The sequence below is a fragment of the Aegilops tauschii genome, chromosome 5, assembly GCF_002575655.3.
Source record: "Aegilops tauschii subsp. strangulata cultivar AL8/78 chromosome 5, Aet v6.0, whole genome shotgun sequence".
Taxonomy (NCBI): Eukaryota; Viridiplantae; Streptophyta; class Magnoliopsida; order Poales; family Poaceae; genus Aegilops; species Aegilops tauschii.
Window position 1 is genome coordinate 507,913,135 of NC_053039.3, and position 21,561 is coordinate 507,934,695.

A 21,561-nucleotide genomic window follows, 5' to 3' on the forward strand; every position below is an offset into this window, starting at 1 on the left:
GGGTTTTCTTCAGTAAGGGATGTACACAGGAAGTGAGAGATAGCATGAACAATATTCTTAATGTCTAGAATGAGAGCTTGTCTGAAAAATACCTGGGTATGCCCACAGATGTTGGTAGCAGCAAAAACGGGGCGTTCAAATACCTGAAGGAACGTGCGTGGAACAAAGTCAAAGGATGGATGGAGAAAATATTGTCTTCGGGTGGGAAGGAAGTGCTCATCAAATCCGTGGCACAAGTTGTCCCTGTTTTCTCGATGGCCTGTTTCAAGCTCCCTTGAGGCCTCTGTCTTCATATCAACTCCATCATCTGCAAGTTTTGATGGGGGAGTAAACGGGGCGAGAGAAAGACTAGTTGGGTCTCGTGGGAGGTCATGACCAGGCCGAAACATGAAGGAGGCTTGGGATCCGAGATATAGAGCTCTTCAATCTTGCTCTTTTGGTGAGACAAGCGTGGCGTATTCTGCAATCACCAAATACTCTAAGTGCAAAGCTACTGAAATCTCGTTACTTTCCTGTGACTGATTTTTTGGATGCGGAACTAGGCAACAATCCATTGCAGATTTGGAGGGCCATCATGGAAGGAAAGGAAGTGCTAAATTTGGGCTTGATTAGGCGCATTGGAGACGGAAATACTACTCACATATGGGAACAGAACTGGCTCCCAAAGGAAGCATCGATGAGGCCTATTGTTTGCTTAACTCCACACCGGCCAGAACGTGTATCCGAGCTTATCAACGCCACATCAGCGAGCTGGAGACAGGACCTGGTTAATTCGACTTTTCTTCCTATTGATGCAGTGGTGATCTTAAACATTCCGTTGAGCACCCGCCATTACCCTGATTGCTGGGCATGGGCACATGAGAAGAAAGGGAAGTTCACAGTGCGATCGTGTTACCGGATGCTCATCACGACAAAGCTCCGGCAGGAGGCATGGCTCGAGAGCCGGGGCGGCCTAGCGGATTGCAGCCGCGAGAGAAAGTGTTGGGACAATCTGTGGAAGATCCCGGTTCTGTCAAAGATTAAAGTTTTCCTATGTCGGTTAGCCCAGTCCTCGCTCCAGACAGCGGACGTTATCAAGCACAGAAACATGGGTCCTTCTCCATGCTGTGCTATATGTGGAGCTGAGGACTTGTGGTTCTATTCTCTGATGAACTGTACTATGGCGCATTGTGTTTGGGCCTTAAATGACCCGGAGCTGGTTGAGCACATGCTGGCCACGGCGGAACCTGACGCAAAATCTTGGCTGTTCAGTATACTTGCTGCGGTATCACATACAGAAATGATCCGAGTTGTTGTTACCGTCTGGGCGATATGGTCGGCGCGGAGGAAATTGATCCATGAAGGAGAGCACCAAAGCCCTTTGGCGACCTTTTCTTTCATCAATAGGTATCTCTCTGATCTAGCTTTGGCTCAACCATCACAGGTGTTATCACATGCTCGCCAGCCGTAGGAACAGGCAAGGAATAATGTGGATGGTGCAGTGTGTAGAAGCCCACCTATTGGTGCGGTCAGCGCTGTATGCCGGGATGGACAAGGTGTGTATATGGGCTGACCGACCCACACATTTTGGAAACTTTGGCGTGTCGTGAGGCGCTATCGTTGGGAAGGGACTTGCTACTCCAAAACATCACAGCGGCCTCGGACTGTCTCTCCGCCATCAACGACATCAACTCAGGAACTCATGGTATCACTGGCCCAATCGTCAAAGAAATAAAGGACGGTTGTGGTGATTTTCAGGCTATCTCTTTTGTCCATGAAGGACGTCGCTCCAATACGGAGGCGCATAGTTTAACTAGACATGCTTATTGCATTTGGGTGAAGGGCGCCATATTTGGCTTCTACAACCCTTTGATACTCTGTTTATTCCTGTAAACCGTTCCATTGATCAATAAAGTATTGCATGTTTCCCCTCAAAAAAAAAAAAAAGGGGGGAAAATGACTTTGGACCGACGACGAGCAAACCTTTGTCCGGCTCCGGCCAAGTGCGGTGGCCGGCCGGCAGCGACTTGGTCTTCGGCGCCTTTGTCCCGGCATGCACGTCTCGTATGCTCCCAAGCGCACAGGTGGACAAGACCCGGAAACAACCGGATCAAACTAATCAAAATTAAGTTGCTGAATCCTTTCCTGCTTCTTATAATCCATCGACGCGTCCCTTCGTTCCATTGGTCACTGCAATGCCGAGCTCCACGTCCATCTTGACCATTTCTCCTCCCATGCACTACATGCGTACGTGAATTCGGACAATCGATATCTCTATATAACCATGTAAGAGTACTTGTTCTCGTCACACCCAGCCTAGAGTACAGTTCAGTAAGTAGAAGGAAGAGGAGTCAGTTTCAGTTTCAGTGCTCGACGACATCCATGGCTTCCAAGCATATGCTTGCCGTGGCGGTGGCAGTGGCCGTGGTCTTCCTCCCGTTGCTTGCCGCATCGGCCACCGTCCATCCCGTGGGGGATGGCACAGGGTGGACGCTCGGGTTTGACTACACCGCCTGGTCCGAGAGCAAGCAGTTCACAGTCGGTGACGCGCTAGGTAATCAATCATTCCAAATCTTATGGCACGACAAACATATACACTGTTTATTGCTTCAAAAAGTTCGCAAAGAAATGTAATTTGCTGCTAATCTGCATTTACCATCAGTTCTTAACAAACTCGTGATCCTCTATCAGAAAACTGTAACAAGCTCGAGCTAATTGACTAATTCATCCACACAACTGATTGCAGTCTTCAATTACAAAAAGGCCTTCCATAACGTGGTGGAAGTGAGTGGGCCGGACTTCAAGGTGTGTAAGAACAGCAAGGGCACTGTTGCCTGGACCTCCGGCACCGATCAAGTCCACCTCGGTGATGCAGGGAGGAGGTGGTTTATTTGCACCGTTGGTAACCACTGCAAGATGGGCATGAAGCTCAACGTCACCATCCTCACGGCAGACGCGTCTTCTCCTGCCCCTGCACCCGCTCCGTGGGTGGCATCGTCGTCGACTCCTCATCCTGCGTCCAAGCGGCCATTCGTTTAATTCCAAGGGCTGATATGATTTCATGCTACAGGCCGTCATAGTCAGCGTAGGTGTGTCAATGTGAGAAACCGAGAGTGTTGAGTTGTGCATGGTTTTGTAGTGGTCTTTTCTCTCTTACTATTTTTTTGTTACATTAGCTAAAGAATATCGTTCGTTGCAACATTGTGAATTTGTGCCCTTGAAATTTCTTCATTCAAAGATTAATTCTAGTAAGGAACTCCTAAAGGATGAGAGAACTGAGACACGGGATGGTGCCACCATGGCAATGGTTTGCGAACTACTCCACATTCGTCCTAAACAGGTTCATGGAATTCCGGGTTGGGGTGATCAATGTGCTCCCGAATGCATGATGACTTGTGCTTCTCGATAGGGACGGTGTCGTTGTTAGCGCTTAATATCTTTGGGGCGAAATCATGATGGTGGTACAACAAATTGAGTGTCTTTGTCACTTTGTACACAAATTGGGCACGAGAAGAAGGCGTTTCAAAAAATATGAGACACTATAAAGGAAATTGTGAAGTTGGATCGCTGATAGCTTGGTGGCGAACACACACACATGGAATCCTTCCCCAATCATTATAGATGGAACTACAGATTGGATTATTTCCCTTTCCAGAGAGTTAAACCAATTATCGCTGATGAAAATCAGGCGAATCAAGCATGACGATAACTCTCACCATGTCCTCCTAGGCTACTACCATCGTGCCTCTCACCTACTATGAAGCATGATCATCTTGTTCTCTTCTTGTTGCATGCAATTCTTGGGTATAGATAATAGATAGTCTCTTCCATGAGGAAATCTTCGAAACGACCAAACGGTATAGATAATAGATAGTCTCTTCCATGAGGAAATCTTCGAAACGACCAAACGGTATAGATAATAGATAGTCTCTTCCATGAGGAAATCTTCGAAACGACCAAACTATGGCGGCACTCAAGACCAGGCACGAGTCTAATTCACAATTACAAAAAGGGGATTCGCTTGAGCCGCTAAGATCTGCCTTGACGATGTTTCTACTACCACGTGGAGGGTCATCGTAACATCGACGGGCCTGGCCAGGCTAATTTTTTTAAATAATACATTTATTTTATTAAATTACAGAAATAATATGCCAAAAATATTATTTTCAAAAATAATACACCGTCGGCCCGCTGCAGGCCGACTGGGCCTAATCGGCCCACAGCAGGCCGATCGGCTAGCAGCAGGCCGACTGCAGGCCCGGCTGGCACGCGGCGGCCTCTGGTTGGTCGGGCCACGTCGCGAGGGGGAGGGACTGGGCTGTCGGCGTGGTGCGCTCCTGTCGGCCTACCGCGCGCCGATCGGCCAGCTGCTGGCCGACAGGGTGCTGCCACCTGACACACCTGGCCGGCCCGTGCCTTATCCACTCCTTCCTCCCTTCTTCTTCTCCCCTTGCTCGTTTCTTCTTCTGTTCTCTGTGTTCTTCCCTTCTCCTCTCTCTACAGAAAAATGCCACCCATTTATACACCTAAATGAGCAAGATTTTCGCGATTTTGGCACCGTGAATGGATTCAACTCATTTAGGGCAGCCAAAAGAGGTCTTGATCTACTGTTGGGGTAGCTCGTGGTGGTCGTGGTGAGCATTTTGGTGGAGGAGGTGGTGGTGAAGTTGGGGCAGTGTGGTGGTGGTGAAGTTGGGGCAGTGTGGTGGAGGTGAAGCTGTTGTTCGTCGTTCTTCGTTGGAGGCGGAGCACCGGCAGTTCGTCGTTCTTCGTTCGCACGCACGCTTCAAGGGTATATTTCAGCCCACATTTTATTTTTCGTAGGTGCTCCGGTAGTATTTGTTAATATGTTTTGATGTGAAATAAATTAGGTGTGCGATTATTGTTATTTGCCCTGGTAGTATACGTAAATATATTTAGATGTCAACTAATTAGTTGTGTAAAAATGTGTAGTTGCTCCGGTAATAATCCGTACTATATGTGGATGTCAAGTATTTAGTAGTGTAGGTATTTGTAGTAGTTCCGAAAAAAGGTCCGTAATATTTGCTTAATACTTGACACGTACACAGGTGCGTGATAAGAAGTTGGAAATATGAATAAAAAGTTCGAAAGAAGAGACAAGATTTTTTTGAAGAGTTCGGGTCGGCATGTGCATAGCATGCCAGTGTGATGGAAATCTAACAAGCAAACAAAAAAAGGGAAAAGTACAACTACATGTTAAAAACGTTTCAGTCCGTATCCGATGCCAAATTGAAGCGGATTACACGCTAACCTTTATTCTGCGTATTTTCTAAAGTCCATTAACTAAAGTACATCTCAATGCCATACTGTTTTTTTTAAACTGCCACGCTGTAGTTTAACCCATAACAAGCAATAGCACCCCGCTAATGCCTCAACGTGGGCCTACTGACAAAAAAAACTTGGGATAAAAACTTCTTTGCAAGGAAGAATTTTACATGATCCTAGAAAAAAGATGCATGCCTTTTTCTAAATTATTCTTAAAATAGATTAAAATAAAAAATATATCAACATGGGCCTATTTATTCAAATAAACTGAATTATCATATTTGTCGGTTATATTACGGACCGTAACTGTAATCTATTATTATATTATTATTAAAACAAGAGTCAAGCAACTCATCATAATCGTCCACATAGATTAAATTATATTGATCGTCAAATTTACTATGGTCCTGGTAATATATAGACATGTCTAATATTTGTTAGTGGGGATAATAAGTTGTTGCTTAATACTTGTATTTTGTTGTTGAAAAAAAAGGTGAGTCAAGATATCCGATGTAGTGAAGTTGAGATTTTACTATGGTCCTGGTACTGTCCAAACAAATGAGTTGGGAGCAGATCTGAGTGAATTTACTCACATAGAGGTGGCAATGAGCGCACCACAAACATGGTCTGTTAGTCAGTTGAAAGAATGGATTGCGGCAAGTTTAGGTCTTGATACTGAAACACACACCGTCGGTGTTCATGCATTGTGGACACGGTCAAGTTCAAAAATTTACTTTTATTTGAGGCCAATAGAGGGAGACTCCGATTGGGTGCGGTGGTTACAAGGTTGTGAACGAAGGGGATGCAATCCTGTTGCTTTAGTGCTTCCCGTCGTGAAGGAGGTCACTGCACATGAAGGCGAGGGTGGCTACGAAGGACAGAGCAGTCAGGTAGAAGGAGGAAATGCTTATGGTTACGAACAAGGACATAGCAGTCAGGTAGAAGGAGGAAATGCTTATGGTTATGAACCAGGGCAGAGTAGTCAGGTAGAAGGAGGAAATGCCGATGGTGATTACAATGGCGAGGTGGACGCTGACGAGGTAGATGGGCACATGCAGAACCAGATGGAAGAAGAAGACACCGATGTTGAAAGGGGTCATGCCGATGATTCTGACGAGTCAGATGAAGAAGAAAATGCAGAGGAGGTCCCGAATCCTGCATGGTGGAATCATGACTTATCATCTGCAATGACCGTGAATGATGGACATGATTCAGCCTGGCAATATCACCAGAACAATATTGCGACGGCTGCTATGTATCCGAACAAGCAAGCCCTGAAGGATGCAATAATTAATTGGGCAATGTCCACGCAAAGGGTTTTCACAGCTCAGGTGTCTAGTCAGAAATTCCTGACAATGGTATGCAAGAACGCAGATTGTCCCGCCAGGGTGCACGGCTTTCTCCCTAAGTATGGCACAAGTTGGGTGATAAGTGACTTAGTTAATCACACTTGTCTTATTCCCTGCATCCCTCAAGATCATGCCAACCTTTCATCCACGCTTATTGCTCGATTGTTTTACGATGAGATAGTGCAGGGCAAAGCTATGGAAGTGAAGGCAGTCCAGACAAAAGTCTTCGCCAGGTTCAAGTACAAAATTTCTTATGGCAAGGCTTGGAGGGCTAAGCATGCAGCGCTTGAGAGGACGCATGAGGTGAAAATTGGCAATGAAGCCTGGCCAACGTGTGAGTGCACATGCAATAAACCGAAATTGCTTCACCTACCTTGCTCACATGTACTTGCTGCTTGCGGGCAGCTTGGAATGGACGCAATATCGTTTGTGTCTCCATATTTTCTGAAAGAGTCTGTCCTCAATACCTGGACAGGTGAGCTGATGGGTTTTCGATCAATGGGTAATTTCAACAGCGTCAACCCCGCCGAAAGGCGTTACATTCCAAACCCAGAGCATATGCGTACAAGTAGAGGCAGACGGCAGTGTCAGCGCATCCAAAATGATATGGATGAATCTGAAGCAGGAGGTCCGACTAGGCAATGCATTCTATGCAATGAATTTGGCCATAGGGACACTAATTGTCCCACTTTCGTCACTGGGCGTGGACGAGGCAACCGGGGAAGAAGAGGAGGTAGAGGCAGTAGAGGAGTAAGGGCGAGAGGAAGAAGCTAAGCTAGCAGTAGTATGTTCTGAATTTGTATTAAGTGTGGTGTGGCACTATGTTCTGAAGTTGTATTAAGTGTGGTGTGGCACTGTTCTGAATTTGTATTAAGTGTGGTGTGGCACTGTTCTGAATTTGTATTAAGTGTGGCACTATGTTCTGAATTTGTATTAAGTGTGGCACTATGTTCTGAATTTGTATTAAGTGTGGCACTATGTTCTGAATTTTTATTAAGTGTGGCACTATGTTCTGAATTTTTATTAAGTGTGGCACTATGTTCTGAATTTTTATTAAGTGTGGTGTGGCACTATGTTCTGAATTTTGTATGTGCAGGAATGTCGGGATTGTGGTTGCTGAATGGGGACATTGATAGGGGTCATCGTGCTGCGATATGGTATGAGCGCAAGCTTGAGCCTCTGGTCACTCGCACTCCTAAGGAAAACTGGAAGATACACTCAGGATGGCTTCAGCGGTACGTGCTTTATTAATTTGCACACTAACATGCATATTAATGGTTGAAATGGGAGACACTAACTGAAAAGTTCTCTGATGAAGGTTGAAATGGGCCGGCCTTTTACCTTTCGCGCGTCTGGTTGAGTCTATCCCGGGTGAGAAACGCCTCGCCATCGATGGGTCTTTGCTGAGCTGCTTAGTGGACCGTTGGAGGCCAGAGACCCACACGTTTCACTTCAGATGGGGAGAGATGGCTCCTACTCTGGAGGATGTGTCACTTTTGCTTGGACTATCGTTGGCAGGTCATGCCGTAGGACCGTTGGACGCACCGGCTGGTTGGGAGCGAGCTCTTACAGAACATTTTCATGGTGTTTTTCCGGATGCTCCGGATCCGGTATGGGAGCATCACGGACCTAAGTATGAGTGGTTGCTAAATTTCCGGGTACTTTCCCCTACCTATTATCTTCAAGTTATCGTGCATAAAGTTTTACAGAAAATAATTGCGGCTTACTAAAACTTTCTCTTCACTTAATGCAGATCCAGAACTTCCGGGCGCCGTTGACTGCGGAACAGATCACTCGGAGCCTGGAGGCCTACTTACTGTGGCTTTTCGGCAAGGTGATGTTCATGGAGAACCATGTCACCACTATTAGTGCCCTCTACATCCCTATGGCACTCGAGATAGCGAGCGCTCAGACGGCGGATCAGATCAGACAGAGGAGTTGGGGTTCGGCGGTCTTAGCGGCGCTACATGACCGGAACACGGTTACGCATTGTTGAGTACTCCCACCCAGAGGAGATACCAGATCCTACTCCATCGGATATGTACCCGAGCTATGATACTTCGGGCTCTAGGCAGTACGCGGTAAGATATATTTTCTTTACGTAATGTTGTCACATACTTTGACGTGCAAGAGACAGACATTATTAATCGTGATGGAAATTTGCAGGCTACCTTGACACGCGAACTCTACGACGACGTGACCACCTTTGGACGATCACTATAGTCTGGACCTCTTCTTCATCATCGTCCAGTGGTACAGCCCTTCTTGGAAAGAATTCAGAATAAGATACGGACTGTGTACGAGGCTATCACGTGCACCCGGAGAACCGATGTTGTTCAGCACCAGCAGGAGCAGCCGCGTCACTCCATGCACCGACATCAACCACGTCCACGTCTAGCACATCAGCCGACAACCAGGCCACCACGTCCTGACCAACCTGGCAGTTCTACGTGGCACCCGCAGCACTATGGTCCCACGTCGAGCTTCGTGTTTTCTCCACAGCCACAGCAACACGGTCCCTCGTCGAGCTTCGTGTTATCTCCACAGCCACAGCAGCACGGTCCCTCGTCCAGTTTCGTGTTTGAGCCGGGGCAGACGTCACAGCCAGCAGGTATGTGTCTTCATATTTATTGTTTTCAATATTAATTGACGCGACCTCATTCTTCATGATGAAAAGTTCCATCGCGTAGGAGCCTATGGATATCAGGCGTCTATGTCGGCATCACATGATACGTGGGGGAGTGATCAACATCCCGAGGACAACATACAGTCTCAGATGTCGCAGCACACCCAGTGGATGAACATGTTTTCGACTCCTCCATCAGGCCCCACACAGGATACACAGCATGACCACGGAGAGTCTGAGATTCCTCCTCGTCACATTAGGGCAGCCGACAGGTTGGGATGGTCCCCGATTCCAGATCCGCCTCCCCGCCAGGCCAGACGTCGTCACTGACGCTTCTATCTATCAGTAGAAACATTACCATCTATTTCTGTGTGAGACTTATGTCTATTCTATGTATGAGACAAATGACTATGTACTTATGTACGAGACATATGCCTACTCTATTTTAGTACTCTGTTATCAGAACTATAAGATCATATTTAGATAGAACATAATATTCATACAACGAGACATTACAAACAATTAGATAGAACTGCATCTAAATTAAATGGTACGTAACTGAACTCACAACATACAGCATAAAAACTACATGAAGTCATCATCGTCATCCTCGATCGATGCAGAAACCTTGCCCTTCGATGATGAAGAACCCTTTCCCGCCATATGTTCGCGCCAACTTTTTCCCGCCACCCGTTTCCCTCCTCCCATTTCCCGCCACCCGTTTCCCGCCAGCCGTTTCCCGCCAGCCGTTTCCCGCCACCCGTTTCCCTCCTCCTATTTCCTGCCACCCGTTTCCCGCCACCCGTTTCCCTCCTCCCATTTCCCGCCAACCCTTTCCCACCATACCGCAGTCGTTCTTTCCCGCCATTTTCTCCTCTCTACCTATAAAACCCCCTTCAGACGGAGGTGGATAAGCATTGCAGTGTGGTGGTGGTGAAGTTGGGGCAGTGTGGTGGAGGTGAAGCTGTTGTTCGTCGTTCTTCGTTGGAAGCGGAGCACCGGCAGTTTGGTGGCCGCCGTTCGTCGTTCTTCGTTCGCACGCATGCTTCAAAGGTATATTTCAGCCCACATTTTATTTTTCGTAGGTGCTCCGGTAGTATGGCTAAGGGGTAGGTTAGGTACTCAATGCGATTTGTGTGTTGCAGATGGCTAAGGGTACTCACTGGGTGCTTAGCCCTATTGTTCATGTCCAAGGCTTTTCTCCAAGTGTTGTGCAAGTTAGTGAAGTGGACCTCACTTTTGATTGGTTGAAGACTAAATTCATGTTGAAGCAAGGGTTGAAGGAAGACGATTTTGTGTACTACGTCAGCAGGAAGCAGTCAGATGGCCCTGGTGAAAGAAAATTGATTGACATAACTGATGATGGCAAGATTCAAGAAATGCTGAGCGAATGGGAATGGAAAAGGGTTGTTGAGTTGCATTGCTACAGGAAACCGAGTTATATGTGATGAATTGTCATTCGAGATCCGCCTCTCCGCCAGGCCAGACGTCGTCACTGACGCTTCTATCTATCAGTAGAGACATTACCATCTATTTCTGTGTGAGACTTATGTCTATTCTATGTATGAGACAAATGACTATGTTCTTATGTACGAGACATATGCCTACTCTATTTTAGTACTCTGTTATCCGAACTACAACATCATATTTAGATAGAACATAATATTCATACAACGAGACATTACAAACAACTAGATAGAACTACATCTAATTGGTAATGGTACGTAACTGAACTCACAACATACAGCATAAAAACTACATGAAGTCATCATCGTCATCCTCGATTGATGCAGAACTCTTGCCCTTCGACGATGAAGAACTCTTGCCCTTCGACGATGCAGAAACCTTGCCCTTCGATGATGAAGAACTCTTGCCCTTCGACGATGCAGAACCCGGAAGCGGCGGCATGAAGATATCATCTTCGTCCTCGCTCTCCTCAGTCCATAAACATGGATTATTTGCTGCAATCCTTCTGAAAGTTTCACTCTTCGGCACCACTACCTTCTTCCACCTGTCATGCAACCTAAGAAGTTCTTTACGTACCTCCTCATAGGTCCTTTCAGGCCACCCAGACCTACGTAATTGATGAGCCAACTCATTCATTATGGTGTCACTACCGGTGAGTTCGTCCCATGGAACTATCCTATTATCCATCCTGAAATCGGGAGCTAGCCTCAGAAGAGTCCTGCTCATCCCAGGGTGAAAACTACGATCGAAAGGATAATGGGACATCTCAACTACACCACACTGCAATGCTTATCCACCTCCGTCTGAAGGGGGTTTTATAGGTAGAGAGGAGAAAATGGCGGGAAAGAACGACTGCGGTATGGCGGGAAATGGGTGGCGGGAAACGGGTGGCGGGAAAGGGTTGGCGGGAAATGGGTGGCGGGAAATGGGTGGCGGGAAACGGGTGGCCGGAAACGGGTGGCGGGAAACGGGTGGCATAAAAAAAACAAGCGATCATTCGGAAAAAAAAATGGTGGCATGCACCAGTCGGCCCACAGCAGGCCAACTGAGCCTAGTCGACCCACTGCAGGCCTATCGGTCAACTGCTGGCCGACTGGACCCTGTCGGCCAACTGCAGGCCGACTGGGCTTGATCTGGTGGCCACAGCCCAATCGGCCAGCAGCAAGCTGATGGGCCACCAGTCGGCCTGCTGTGGGCTGACTGGGCTCAGTCGGCCTGCAGCGGGCCGACGGTGTATTATTTTTGAAAATTCTTTTTTCAGCGTAATATTTCTGTAATTTAATAAAAAAAATGTATTATTTAAAAAAATTAGCCCTGGCCAGCCCAAGTGTCCATGTTCAATTACACCAAAAACATCTATACCTTCTAATAAAGCAAGGTGCATTTTCATTAATTTTTTGTCAGTTCACCGTACGGATTTATTTTCTTCTTTACCTATCTGAGGTGGTACTAAAAATTTTGTCCGTCCATGCATAATATTTTTTTGGTTGGGCCTCCAAACCATGCAGTCAAGGGGCCTGCTTTGAATCTTCTTTTTTCCTTCAACTGGGGAACCGAGAGTCAGTCCCTTACGTGGGCCAAGGGGCCTGCTCCACTTTTTTTTCCTTCAATTGGGCCGCAAGAAAAAGTTAAATGCATAAAAAAAATAATGTTTTTTTGTAACCTGCGCTCCGAGTAGGCCGACTGCAATTTACATAACGCAAGCTGCTTTGGACATCTGCTGAGCCTGCAAAACAAACCACCAACTCAATAAGTCAGCTCTTTCTATCATCATTAAATAGTACCACCTAGCCCACTTCGAACCAAAACAATCAATTTATATACATCTTTAAGTTACCTGCTATTGATCAAGTCAATAAGTTGGCTTAGGAATCAATAAGCGGATGATGAGGATGATTACGGAGAAGAAGAGAACGAGTCCCCCTAAAGGAAGGAAGGAATATGCTGTCCTATCTGGGCTAATTAAGTGATGAGCAAATAAACAGCTTCCTACACCAAAAACATGCGTCAAACTAAGACCACGCGCTTAGTTTTACACGACCAAACAATGGGCATCTGTGTGACTGATGCTGTGTATCCTCTATTCCGATGAAGCCAATGCAATACTAAATTTGGCGCCACACTGACGCATTCAACTCCTGACACCGTTGCGCCATTAGCAAGCTCCGGTCAGAGACAAGACGTGCTCCAGTGCCAACGGTGATTACTACGTATAGATACGTACCTTTACTATATATACATGCAAAGCCAGAGCTAGAAGCACAACACAGGATCGACCTGCATCCATCTAGCAGCAAGCCAGGAGAGCTAGCTATTGGATTATCTCGGTCGCAAGGTTTGCTGGTTGCTCAGCGATGGCTTCCAAGCAGGTGCTCGTCGCCGTGGTCGCCGCGGCCGCCCTCGCCGTGGCGTTCCTCCCGGGGCTCGCCGTCGCCACGGAGTACGTGGTCGGCGACGACAAGGGCTGGACCCTCGATTTCAACTACACGGCCTGGACCGAGACAAAGCAGTTTGTCGTCGGCGACACGCTAGGTAATGGCATACCTCCATTAATCCATTCCGTCCACGCCGCACGCTTGATCGCTCCATTTTCTATGCGACGCAAAGCTAATTTCGTGCTAACTATATTGATCGCAGTGTTCGAGTACAACAGCGGCGCCCACAATGTGGTGGAGGTGGGCGGGCCGGACTTCCTCTCGTGCACCAAGCCGGCCAACGCCGTCGTCTGGAACTCCGGCGAGGACCGTGTCACGCTCGACAAGGCCGGACGCAGGTGGTTCTTCTGCGCCGTCGGCCAGCACTGCCAGAATGGCATGAAGCTCAAGATCACCGTCCTCGAGACCGCTGCACCAACTCCCCAGCCGGCCCCGGCCCCGTTCGCATAATAAAAACTGGGGTACCTGAATCCCGTACACATGAACAAAGGGCCCGTTCAAAGGCCACATCATCTATATATATATACCTATATTAATAAAGGACTATGTGTTTTTCTTTTGATTTTTTGTCTGTCCACGCATTTAACAATTAAATTTTCTCGTCCATCCATTCACAAAGTTTCCTACATAGCTATAGTTTGGACTCTGGACTAGTAACTGTGCGTTGCGGCAAAGTCTTCCGTCCCTTGCGTGACGGTTAGGGTCTGTCTCGGGCGATCGCGAGGCGATCGCGCCTGTCTAGGGTTTCCAGTCCGCCGTCAGAGTCGATCTCCGGTGGCGAGCGCCGGCGACGTTTGAGCCCTGGTCGAGTTTCGTTCTCTCGGGGAGCGGCCCTCTTGCCACAGGCCGGGCTCCCCAGCCTCGTCGTAACCCATATCCACCAAAGCCTTCTGGGTGTACTAGGGCACCTGGTCGTAAAACACCGTAAACCCTAGTCTCTCCGATCCGAGATCCAGTTGGACCGCGGCGGCGGTGGGCATCTGAGGAAGGATGGAGAGCGTAGAAGGAAGGTTGGCGAGGATGAACCTGTCGGAGGCTGAGAAGAGGGGAGTGAAGATCGGATGGAGGAAGACCATGCAGAAGCAGCAGGAGGGGGCGGCGATCAGGGCGGTCGGCAAACCATTGTCGGAAAAACCGGCCTATGCGGCGGGGATGGAGGTGGCGTTGGGAAGATCCCGGTGTCCTATGAGTAGGTTGGAGGTGAAGGAGATGGGCAACAACAGATTCATCTTCTTGTTTAGGCAGGAAGCAGGGAAGATGAAGGCGGTGGAGGGGGGACCATGGACGTTTGGGAAGGATCTGCTTGTGATTGAAGACTTCGATCCTGCCAAAACCATTGAAGATTACCGGTTTGAGAGGGTGCCAATATGGGTGCGCATTTACAATGTTCCCCTAGGCATGATGTGCAAGGAGCTAGCGGAGAACATGAGGGGAGATGATTGGGGAACTAGTGGAAGTGGACACGGGGGAAGATGGGAAGGCAATGGGGCAGGCGCTAAGAGTTAAAGTCCGGATCAGAGTTGATGAGCCATTAATGAGAGGGATGTTCCTGGATGATGAGGAAGACGGCAATGGGGACACCATTGTTAAGGAGCAAGGCAGGAGGAGGGATGAGGAGGGAAAGAACTGGTGCCATCTCAAATATGAGTTTCTACCGGACTTCTGCTACACTTGTGGAAGAATGGGCCACACTGATCGGGACTGCAAGACGAAACTAAAGAAGGGGGAGGAAGCACAATATGGGCAGTGGCTGAAGTATGTGCCTGAAGGGAGTGCAATGGAGGAGAGGAGGAGGGGCGGTGGTGACTATGGGGGGGTGGGAGGGGCGAGAAGGCGATATGGTTGGTCGGGGAGTGGGAGTAGATCGGGAAGTGACGGGCCATCATGGAGGAAGGAGAACTAGCTGTCGGTGGAGGGGCGAGAGAAGGGAAGAAGTGAGCTGGATGGAGAGGTGACGAGCCCACTCAAGCTAAAGGTGGCGGAGCAGGAAGAGGATGGAGGAACAAAGAAGAGTGGTGGCAGTAAGAAGAGGCTGTTTGCTGGAGACATAGGAGCGGAGCCCACCCAACAAACCAAACTGGCTAGCGAGGACTGTGCCCGGACTGGTCAAGCAGCGAAGAATGAGAGTTGTGGTACATCTCACACGGAGGAGAAGAAGGAGGGGAGCAAGGAGGAAGGTAAGGAGAAAAGGGTGGCCCAAGGCCGAGAGCAAGGGGAGCAGAAAACAGAAGTACCAGACCCAAAGAAGTTGAAGTGGGGAAGTTCAAAAGAATCCATCGGGAGGAGGGGAGGAAGGCGGAGGTGAGCCAGGAGTTGGAGAAGAAGAGAGGGGCGGAGGAGATGGAGGTAGACGAGGTAGGTGCCCCAAAGAGGAGTAGGAAGGAGAAGGTGATCGAGGGGGAGAATCTTGGTGCTATAAGCAATGACGCGGGGCTGCCAAAGCAGTCCTGTGGTGCCCAATGAGACTTATCGTATGGAATTGCCGGGGATTGGGGAATGTCCCGGCAATTCAAGGCCTTCTGGATCTCCAGAAGAGGGAGGACCCCGATGTGTTGTTTTTGTCGGAGACCAAAATGGATCAACGACGATTAGAATGGCTGAGATGGAAACTGAACATGACATGTATGGTGGCAAAGAATTCGGAGGGACAGAGTAGTGGCCTTGCTTTGTTTTGGAAGAAGGAGGTGGATGTTAGGGTGGTGGGTTTTATGTCGAAATACCACATTGACACGGAGATTACGGAGGAGGATGGGTTTAGATGGAGGTTTACGGGCATATATGGTGAGCCGAAGATGGGAGAGAAGGGGAAGACTTGGAAGCTCTTGCGGACACTAAAACACCAAAATAACAAACCATGGCTGTGTGCGGGCGATTTCAATGAGGTCCTCCATGCATGGGAGAAGGAGGGGGGTGAGCCAAGGTGTCAAAACAGCCTGGACCAATTCAAGAGTGCTCTTGAGTTTTGTGAGCTAGGAGACCTGGGATTCAAAGGAGATGCTTTCACGTGGCGTAACCACAGCCATACAGCGGAGAAGTATATAAAGGAGAGGCTTGACAGAGCTGTGGTAACGCAGGCATGGTGCGACTGATTCACGGCGTACCGCATGGTCAATGGCGAGGCGCGACACTCGGACCATAGGCCTGTGATAATTGAAACAACGGGAGCAGCTGCGATCCGGAGAGAGACAAGTCACAATGCCAATCCTAGATTCGAAGCGAGGTGGTTGGAGGAGGAGGGCTGTCACGACCTGGTCAAGAAGGTGTGGGAGAGGGAGACGGAAGTAGATGGGAAGAAAGTTGCTGGAGCTATGCGGGGGGTGATGAAGGAGCTAATAGAGTGGAGTAAAAATGTCTTGGGTGACCTAGAGAAGAGAATACATCGGGTAAAGAAGGAGTTAGAGGCCGAGAGGAGGAAGAATAACAGCCCAGATCAGGTCCGTCGGGAGCACATGCTGCGTTTCAAGCTGGGCCAGCTTGAGGAGCAGTTGGAAACATATTGGCGGCAAAGAGCTCACGTAAACTGGATGAAAGGAGGGGACCGAAACACTAAATTCTTCCACGCATCGGCATCTGCAAGGTGGAGAAGGAACATGATTAAGAGGTTGCGGAGAGAGGACGGAAGGGTGGTGGAAAGGGAGGAGGAGATGAAGGAGGTTGTTACTAACTACTTTATGAATCTATTTACCTCGCATGCAGGGGCAAGACAGGAGGAGCTGTTGGCTACAGTTAAACCACGAGTCACACCACAAATGAATGAGATGCCGACGAAAGAATTTACACGTGACGAAGTGTTTGATGCACTACAGAGCATTGGGGATCTGAAAGCCCAGGCCCAGATGGTATGCCTTCTGTGTTCTATAAAAAGCACTGGGATATGATGGGAGACAACGTTGTTGAGGAAGTGCTAGCTGTGCTCAATGGAGGACCGATGCCTGAGGGTTGGAATGAAACATGTGTAGTGCTCATCCCGAAGACACAGAATCTGGAGTGCATGAAGGATCTACGTCCCATCAGCCTATGCAATGTGATGTATAAGATGATCTCAAAAGTTCTTTCCAATAGATTCAAGCAAATTCTCCCGGATGTGATCTCACCGAACCAAAGTGCCTTTGTACCCGGGCGGTTGATCACGGACAATATCCTCCTAGCCTATCAGTGCACGCACTATATGCAGAACAAGAGAGGAGGGAAGGAGGGTTATGCGGCGGTTAAACTGGATATGAGTAAGGCATACGACCGAGTGGAATGGCATTTCCTCGAGAAGATGATGCGGAAGATGGGTTTCAATGAGATGTGGATTGATCGCATCATGCTTTGTGTGACCTCGGTCGTTTATAAGGTGAAAGTGAATGGGGGGATCACGGACATGATTCTTCCTCAACGAGGGCTACGGCAAGGAGATCCGCTCTCGCCCTATTTATTCCTCATTTGTGCTAAGGGGTTTTCAGCCTTGCTAAATAAAGCTGAAGAGGACGGGTCTCTGAAAGGAATCCGAATATGCAATGCTGCGCCGAGCTTCAACCATCTATTGTTTGCGGACGATTCACTAGTACTCATCAAAGCTTCAGCAGAGAGTGCTACATCGCTGCAACATATCCTACAACTTTATGAGGTTTGCTCGGGGCATGTGGTAAATTATGACAAGTCTTCAGCCATGTTTAGCAAGAACACAAAGCAAGCCAGAAAGAGGGAGGTTCTGGACACCCTCAACATTCGAGCAGAAGCAAGGTCCGAGCGTTATCTGGGCCTTCCTGTCTATGTGGGGCAAGCGCGGAAGAAGTTGTTTGAATACCTAAAGGATCGTATATGGCAGAGGATTCAGGGGTGGTAGGAAAGGATGCTGTCTAAGATGGGGAAGGATGTTCTCATCAAAGCGTGTGCACAAGCAATACCAACCTTTGCAATGTCGTGCTTTGACTTGACTAAAACCCTTTGCGAGGAAATTGGGGCAATGATCTATCGCTTTTGGTGGGCCAAGCAGGAGAAAAACAACACGGTGCACTGGCTGAGCTGGGAGTTGCTGACCAAGCCAAAGAAGAGTGTTGAAAGCGAGATACTTCCCCAACACTAGTATCCTGGAGGCAATGCCGCATGCTGGTATCTATTACACTTGGAGGAGCATTTTGAAGGGCGTGGAATGGATGAAGGAAGGCCTGATCCACCGGGTGGGGGACGACAGTGCCATCAATATATGGACGGACCGGTGGCTGAACCGCGAGGGAGACTGAACACCCAGATCTCCCAGGGGCAACTGCATCCTCACAAAAGCAATCGAATTGGTTGACCCAACCACCCATGAATGGGATGAAGAGCTGGTGAAAAGCCTGTTTGTGGAGGACGAGGCCAGGATCATACTGGCGACACCGATCAGAGAGGAGTTTGAGGACTTCTACGCGTGGTTCAGCGACAGCAAGGGGGAGTTCTCGGTGAAATCTGCCTACAAGCTGTATGTGGCACAGAGAGACGCGGGACAACCGAGCGCATCTGACCCAAAACCAGCGGGTTGGGAATGGACAGAGATATGGGGTCTGCCATGCCAACCAAAGATACATCAGTTCCTCTGGCGACTCGCACACAACAGCCTACCACTAAAACGGAATATCCAGCGACGTGGAATGGAATGCAACACCCTCTACGTGTGTTGTGGGAGACTTGATGAAGATGCAGCGCACCTATTCCTGAAATGCAAACTTGTAAAGAGGGTGTGGCGGGAGCTACAGTTGGAGGACACCCGGCAGCAACTGTGTGAGTGCATGGATGGGATGGAACTTTTGCACAAAACCCTTCGGCTACCAGAGGAGAAAACAATACGGGTTCCATGCCTCCTCTGGAAATGGTGGGCCTGGCGCAATAAAGTTAATGCTGGAGACAAGCCGTCAGCACTGGAAAAGCTTCCAGCAGAAATCAATCATTGGGCGCTGGAATCATTGGCACTGTGCCGACCGGAGCTAACCACCCCTCCAATCACGACGCAACAGACATGGAGGAGACCCGAGGGTGATATTCTGAAGATAAACTGTGATGGAGCCTTCAATGCATCCCAGGGGACAGGTGGGTGGGGTTTCATTGTGCGGGACGATGCCGGTGACGTCAGAGGTTCCGGGGCGGGATTTCTGTAGCATGTGGCGACAGCGCTGGCAGCTGAGGCCCGGGCGTGTGCTGCTGCGCTGGAGACAGCAGCGGCCTGGGAATGCTGCGTGTTCATGTCGAGACAGACAACCAAGTCCTTGCTAAAGCACTGAACGGTCGGGAGGTTGATTTGGCCATGAAGGGGATCCTGTTCAGAGAAATCCGCCAGTTCGCGCGCATGAACTTTAGTCATATATCCTTCTCTTTCGCCCCCAGGGCATGTAATACTTTGGCTCATGCTATAGCTGCTTTTGGCGCATGACGCCGTGTTGTGAGAGAGACCTGGTCTGAGGCTCTCCCTGACGATGTATCTGTTCGACGGGCCAGCGCTGAGGCTGGATCCGGGTAATGTATGGAATCTAAGTGTTCCATCTCAAAAAAAAAAACAAAAACTATGCGTTGCTGGGCCTACATGTCTCTTACTTAGAGACCGAGAAAAATAAGTTGCCCTATGTGAGGAATCAAATTGAGGACACTACGATCCGATCTCAGGAGCCGCCAGGAAAAAGCGCTCGTACCTAGCTGCCGCCAGGGTTCCTCCTACCTCCCGCCTGCGCTGCCGATGCCACTCTGCCTTGTCTCCTGTGGTCTTAGGGCAATGGAGGTTTGGTTCATCTTAGTCCTTACCGGTGGGATGGCTTTGTTTTTTAATGTTCTTCTGAGTTTTCTAAGGGTTTGTGTACTCCCAGAGATATGAAACGATGGCGGCTCTTTGAAGATGGAGTAAGATTCTCCCCCGTCTAGCCCCCTTCCCGGTGAAGCTTCTAGCTAGCATCATCGGAGGGCATGTGGAGGTTTGTCTCTGGCGGAATCTCGTGGGATTCGGTCGGTGTTTGTCTTTGGATCCATGTGGAACTAGTCTTTGTTCGTGTATGTTCGTGTGCCTGTAGGTTGGATCCTTCCAATCTAAGGCCTTGTGAAATAAACCGGGTTTTTCTGAAGCACCAGTGTCTATTTCTATATGAGAGATGCCTAATTAAGCGTATATCCTCTACAAATAAGCACCGGTGGAAAGGCTGGTTTATTCCTCTAAGCACCTTCTCTAAGTGTCTTGCATTGTACAAGGCATAAGCTTCTCTATAGCGGCGGCGGTTGCTGTTCTGCTGCGCTGGTCCTACAGGGTCTTAACACGACGACTTCCTGACTGTCTATTACAACAAGTTTTGTCCGGCTCCAGGGAGGGAGGGGCGATGACGGCGGCGTCCCTTCGGCTCATTTCAGTGCTTCTAGTCGTAGCTAGGTAATCTACGGATTTGGATATAATTTTTATTATTTCTAGTATTAATTGTACTATCATGATTGATGATGAATAGATTAGAAGTTTCCCCGCAACAGAAAAACAACCAACTGAGGTACATATCTTTAATGTTCTGTTGCGCTAGTCCTATAGGGCCTTAGCACGACGACTTATTGACTGTCTACTACAACAAAATTTATGCAACACACAATTTTGTTATCAACTTCATAGCTGAATTGGATCAACTAAATGCGCAGCCAGAACCTCCCCTATGGACGACTCCTGAACAAGCAAGCTAGAACTTCAAATGGATCCAACCGTCTGAGGGTTCAATAAAGATAAATGTTGACGCTGTAATGTCCATCAATCATAATGTGGGTACGGCTGCTACCGTGTGTTGGGACCATGATGGCATTTACTTGGGCTCTTCCATGTTGCTCATTCATGGCTTGATGGATCCGCCGACGCTAGAAGCTATTGCATGCAGCGAGGGTCTTTCTTTGTCGCAAGATCTTGGCATACTACACCTCCAAGTCGCTTCCGATTGAAGCAGGTGGTACATCATATACATAAAAAAGCTGGAGGGGAGTACATTATTATCATTATTATCATCAGAGAGATTTTAGAAACTTCTCATTCCTTTGCATCTTATTATTATTTTTTAACCTCGAGCTGCGAATTATGTAGCTAACAGGCTAGCTAGGTATGGTGTTTCCCTGCTGGTTGAGAGGCATTTGTGGCTGGATACACCGCATGACCCAGTTGTAATTCCTGCAAACGTTTTAGCTAATCAATAAAGGCCTAGCAAGTTTTTTTTAATAAAAACAAGATTCATCCGGCTTCAGGGAGGGAGGGGCAATGATGGCGGCGCGCCTTCGACTTGTTTCAGTGCTTGTAATTGTCGCTAGGTGATCTATGCATCTGGATCTAATTTTTATAATTTCTAGTATTTATTGTACTATCACGATTGATAATGAATAGATTGAAAGTTTTTCCGCAATAAAAAAAACATCCAAGTGAGGTACATATCTTTAATGTTGAATAGTCTCACCC

At 48.3% G+C, this 21,561-nt stretch overlaps 3 protein-coding genes across 3 annotated transcripts; all 3 read left to right on the plus strand.

The window, feature by feature from the left end:
• Positions 1 to 2,361: 2,361 nt before the first annotated feature.
• LOC109779610 (mavicyanin-like) lies at positions 2,362 to 3,018 on the plus strand. The gene is made up of 2 exons (XM_020338248.1): positions 2,362 to 2,533; positions 2,726 to 3,018. Exons 1-2 carry the CDS (start codon positions 2,362 to 2,364, stop codon positions 3,016 to 3,018), a joined length of 465 nt encoding a protein of 154 aa, XP_020193837.1.
• A 10,043-nt stretch (positions 3,019 to 13,061) lies between these two features.
• LOC109779606 (blue copper protein 1a-like) lies at positions 13,062 to 13,592 on the plus strand. The gene is made up of 2 exons (XM_020338245.1): positions 13,062 to 13,239; positions 13,345 to 13,592. Exons 1-2 carry the CDS (start codon positions 13,062 to 13,064, stop codon positions 13,590 to 13,592), a joined length of 426 nt encoding a protein of 141 aa, XP_020193834.1.
• A 1,093-nt stretch (positions 13,593 to 14,685) lies between these two features.
• LOC141023080 (uncharacterized) lies at positions 14,686 to 19,261 on the plus strand. Its single transcript, XM_073499389.1, has 2 exons — positions 14,686 to 14,944; positions 18,453 to 19,261. Exons 1-2 carry the CDS (start codon positions 14,686 to 14,688, stop codon positions 19,259 to 19,261), a joined length of 1,068 nt encoding a protein of 355 aa, XP_073355490.1.
• Positions 19,262 to 21,561: the final 2,300 nt, after the last annotated feature.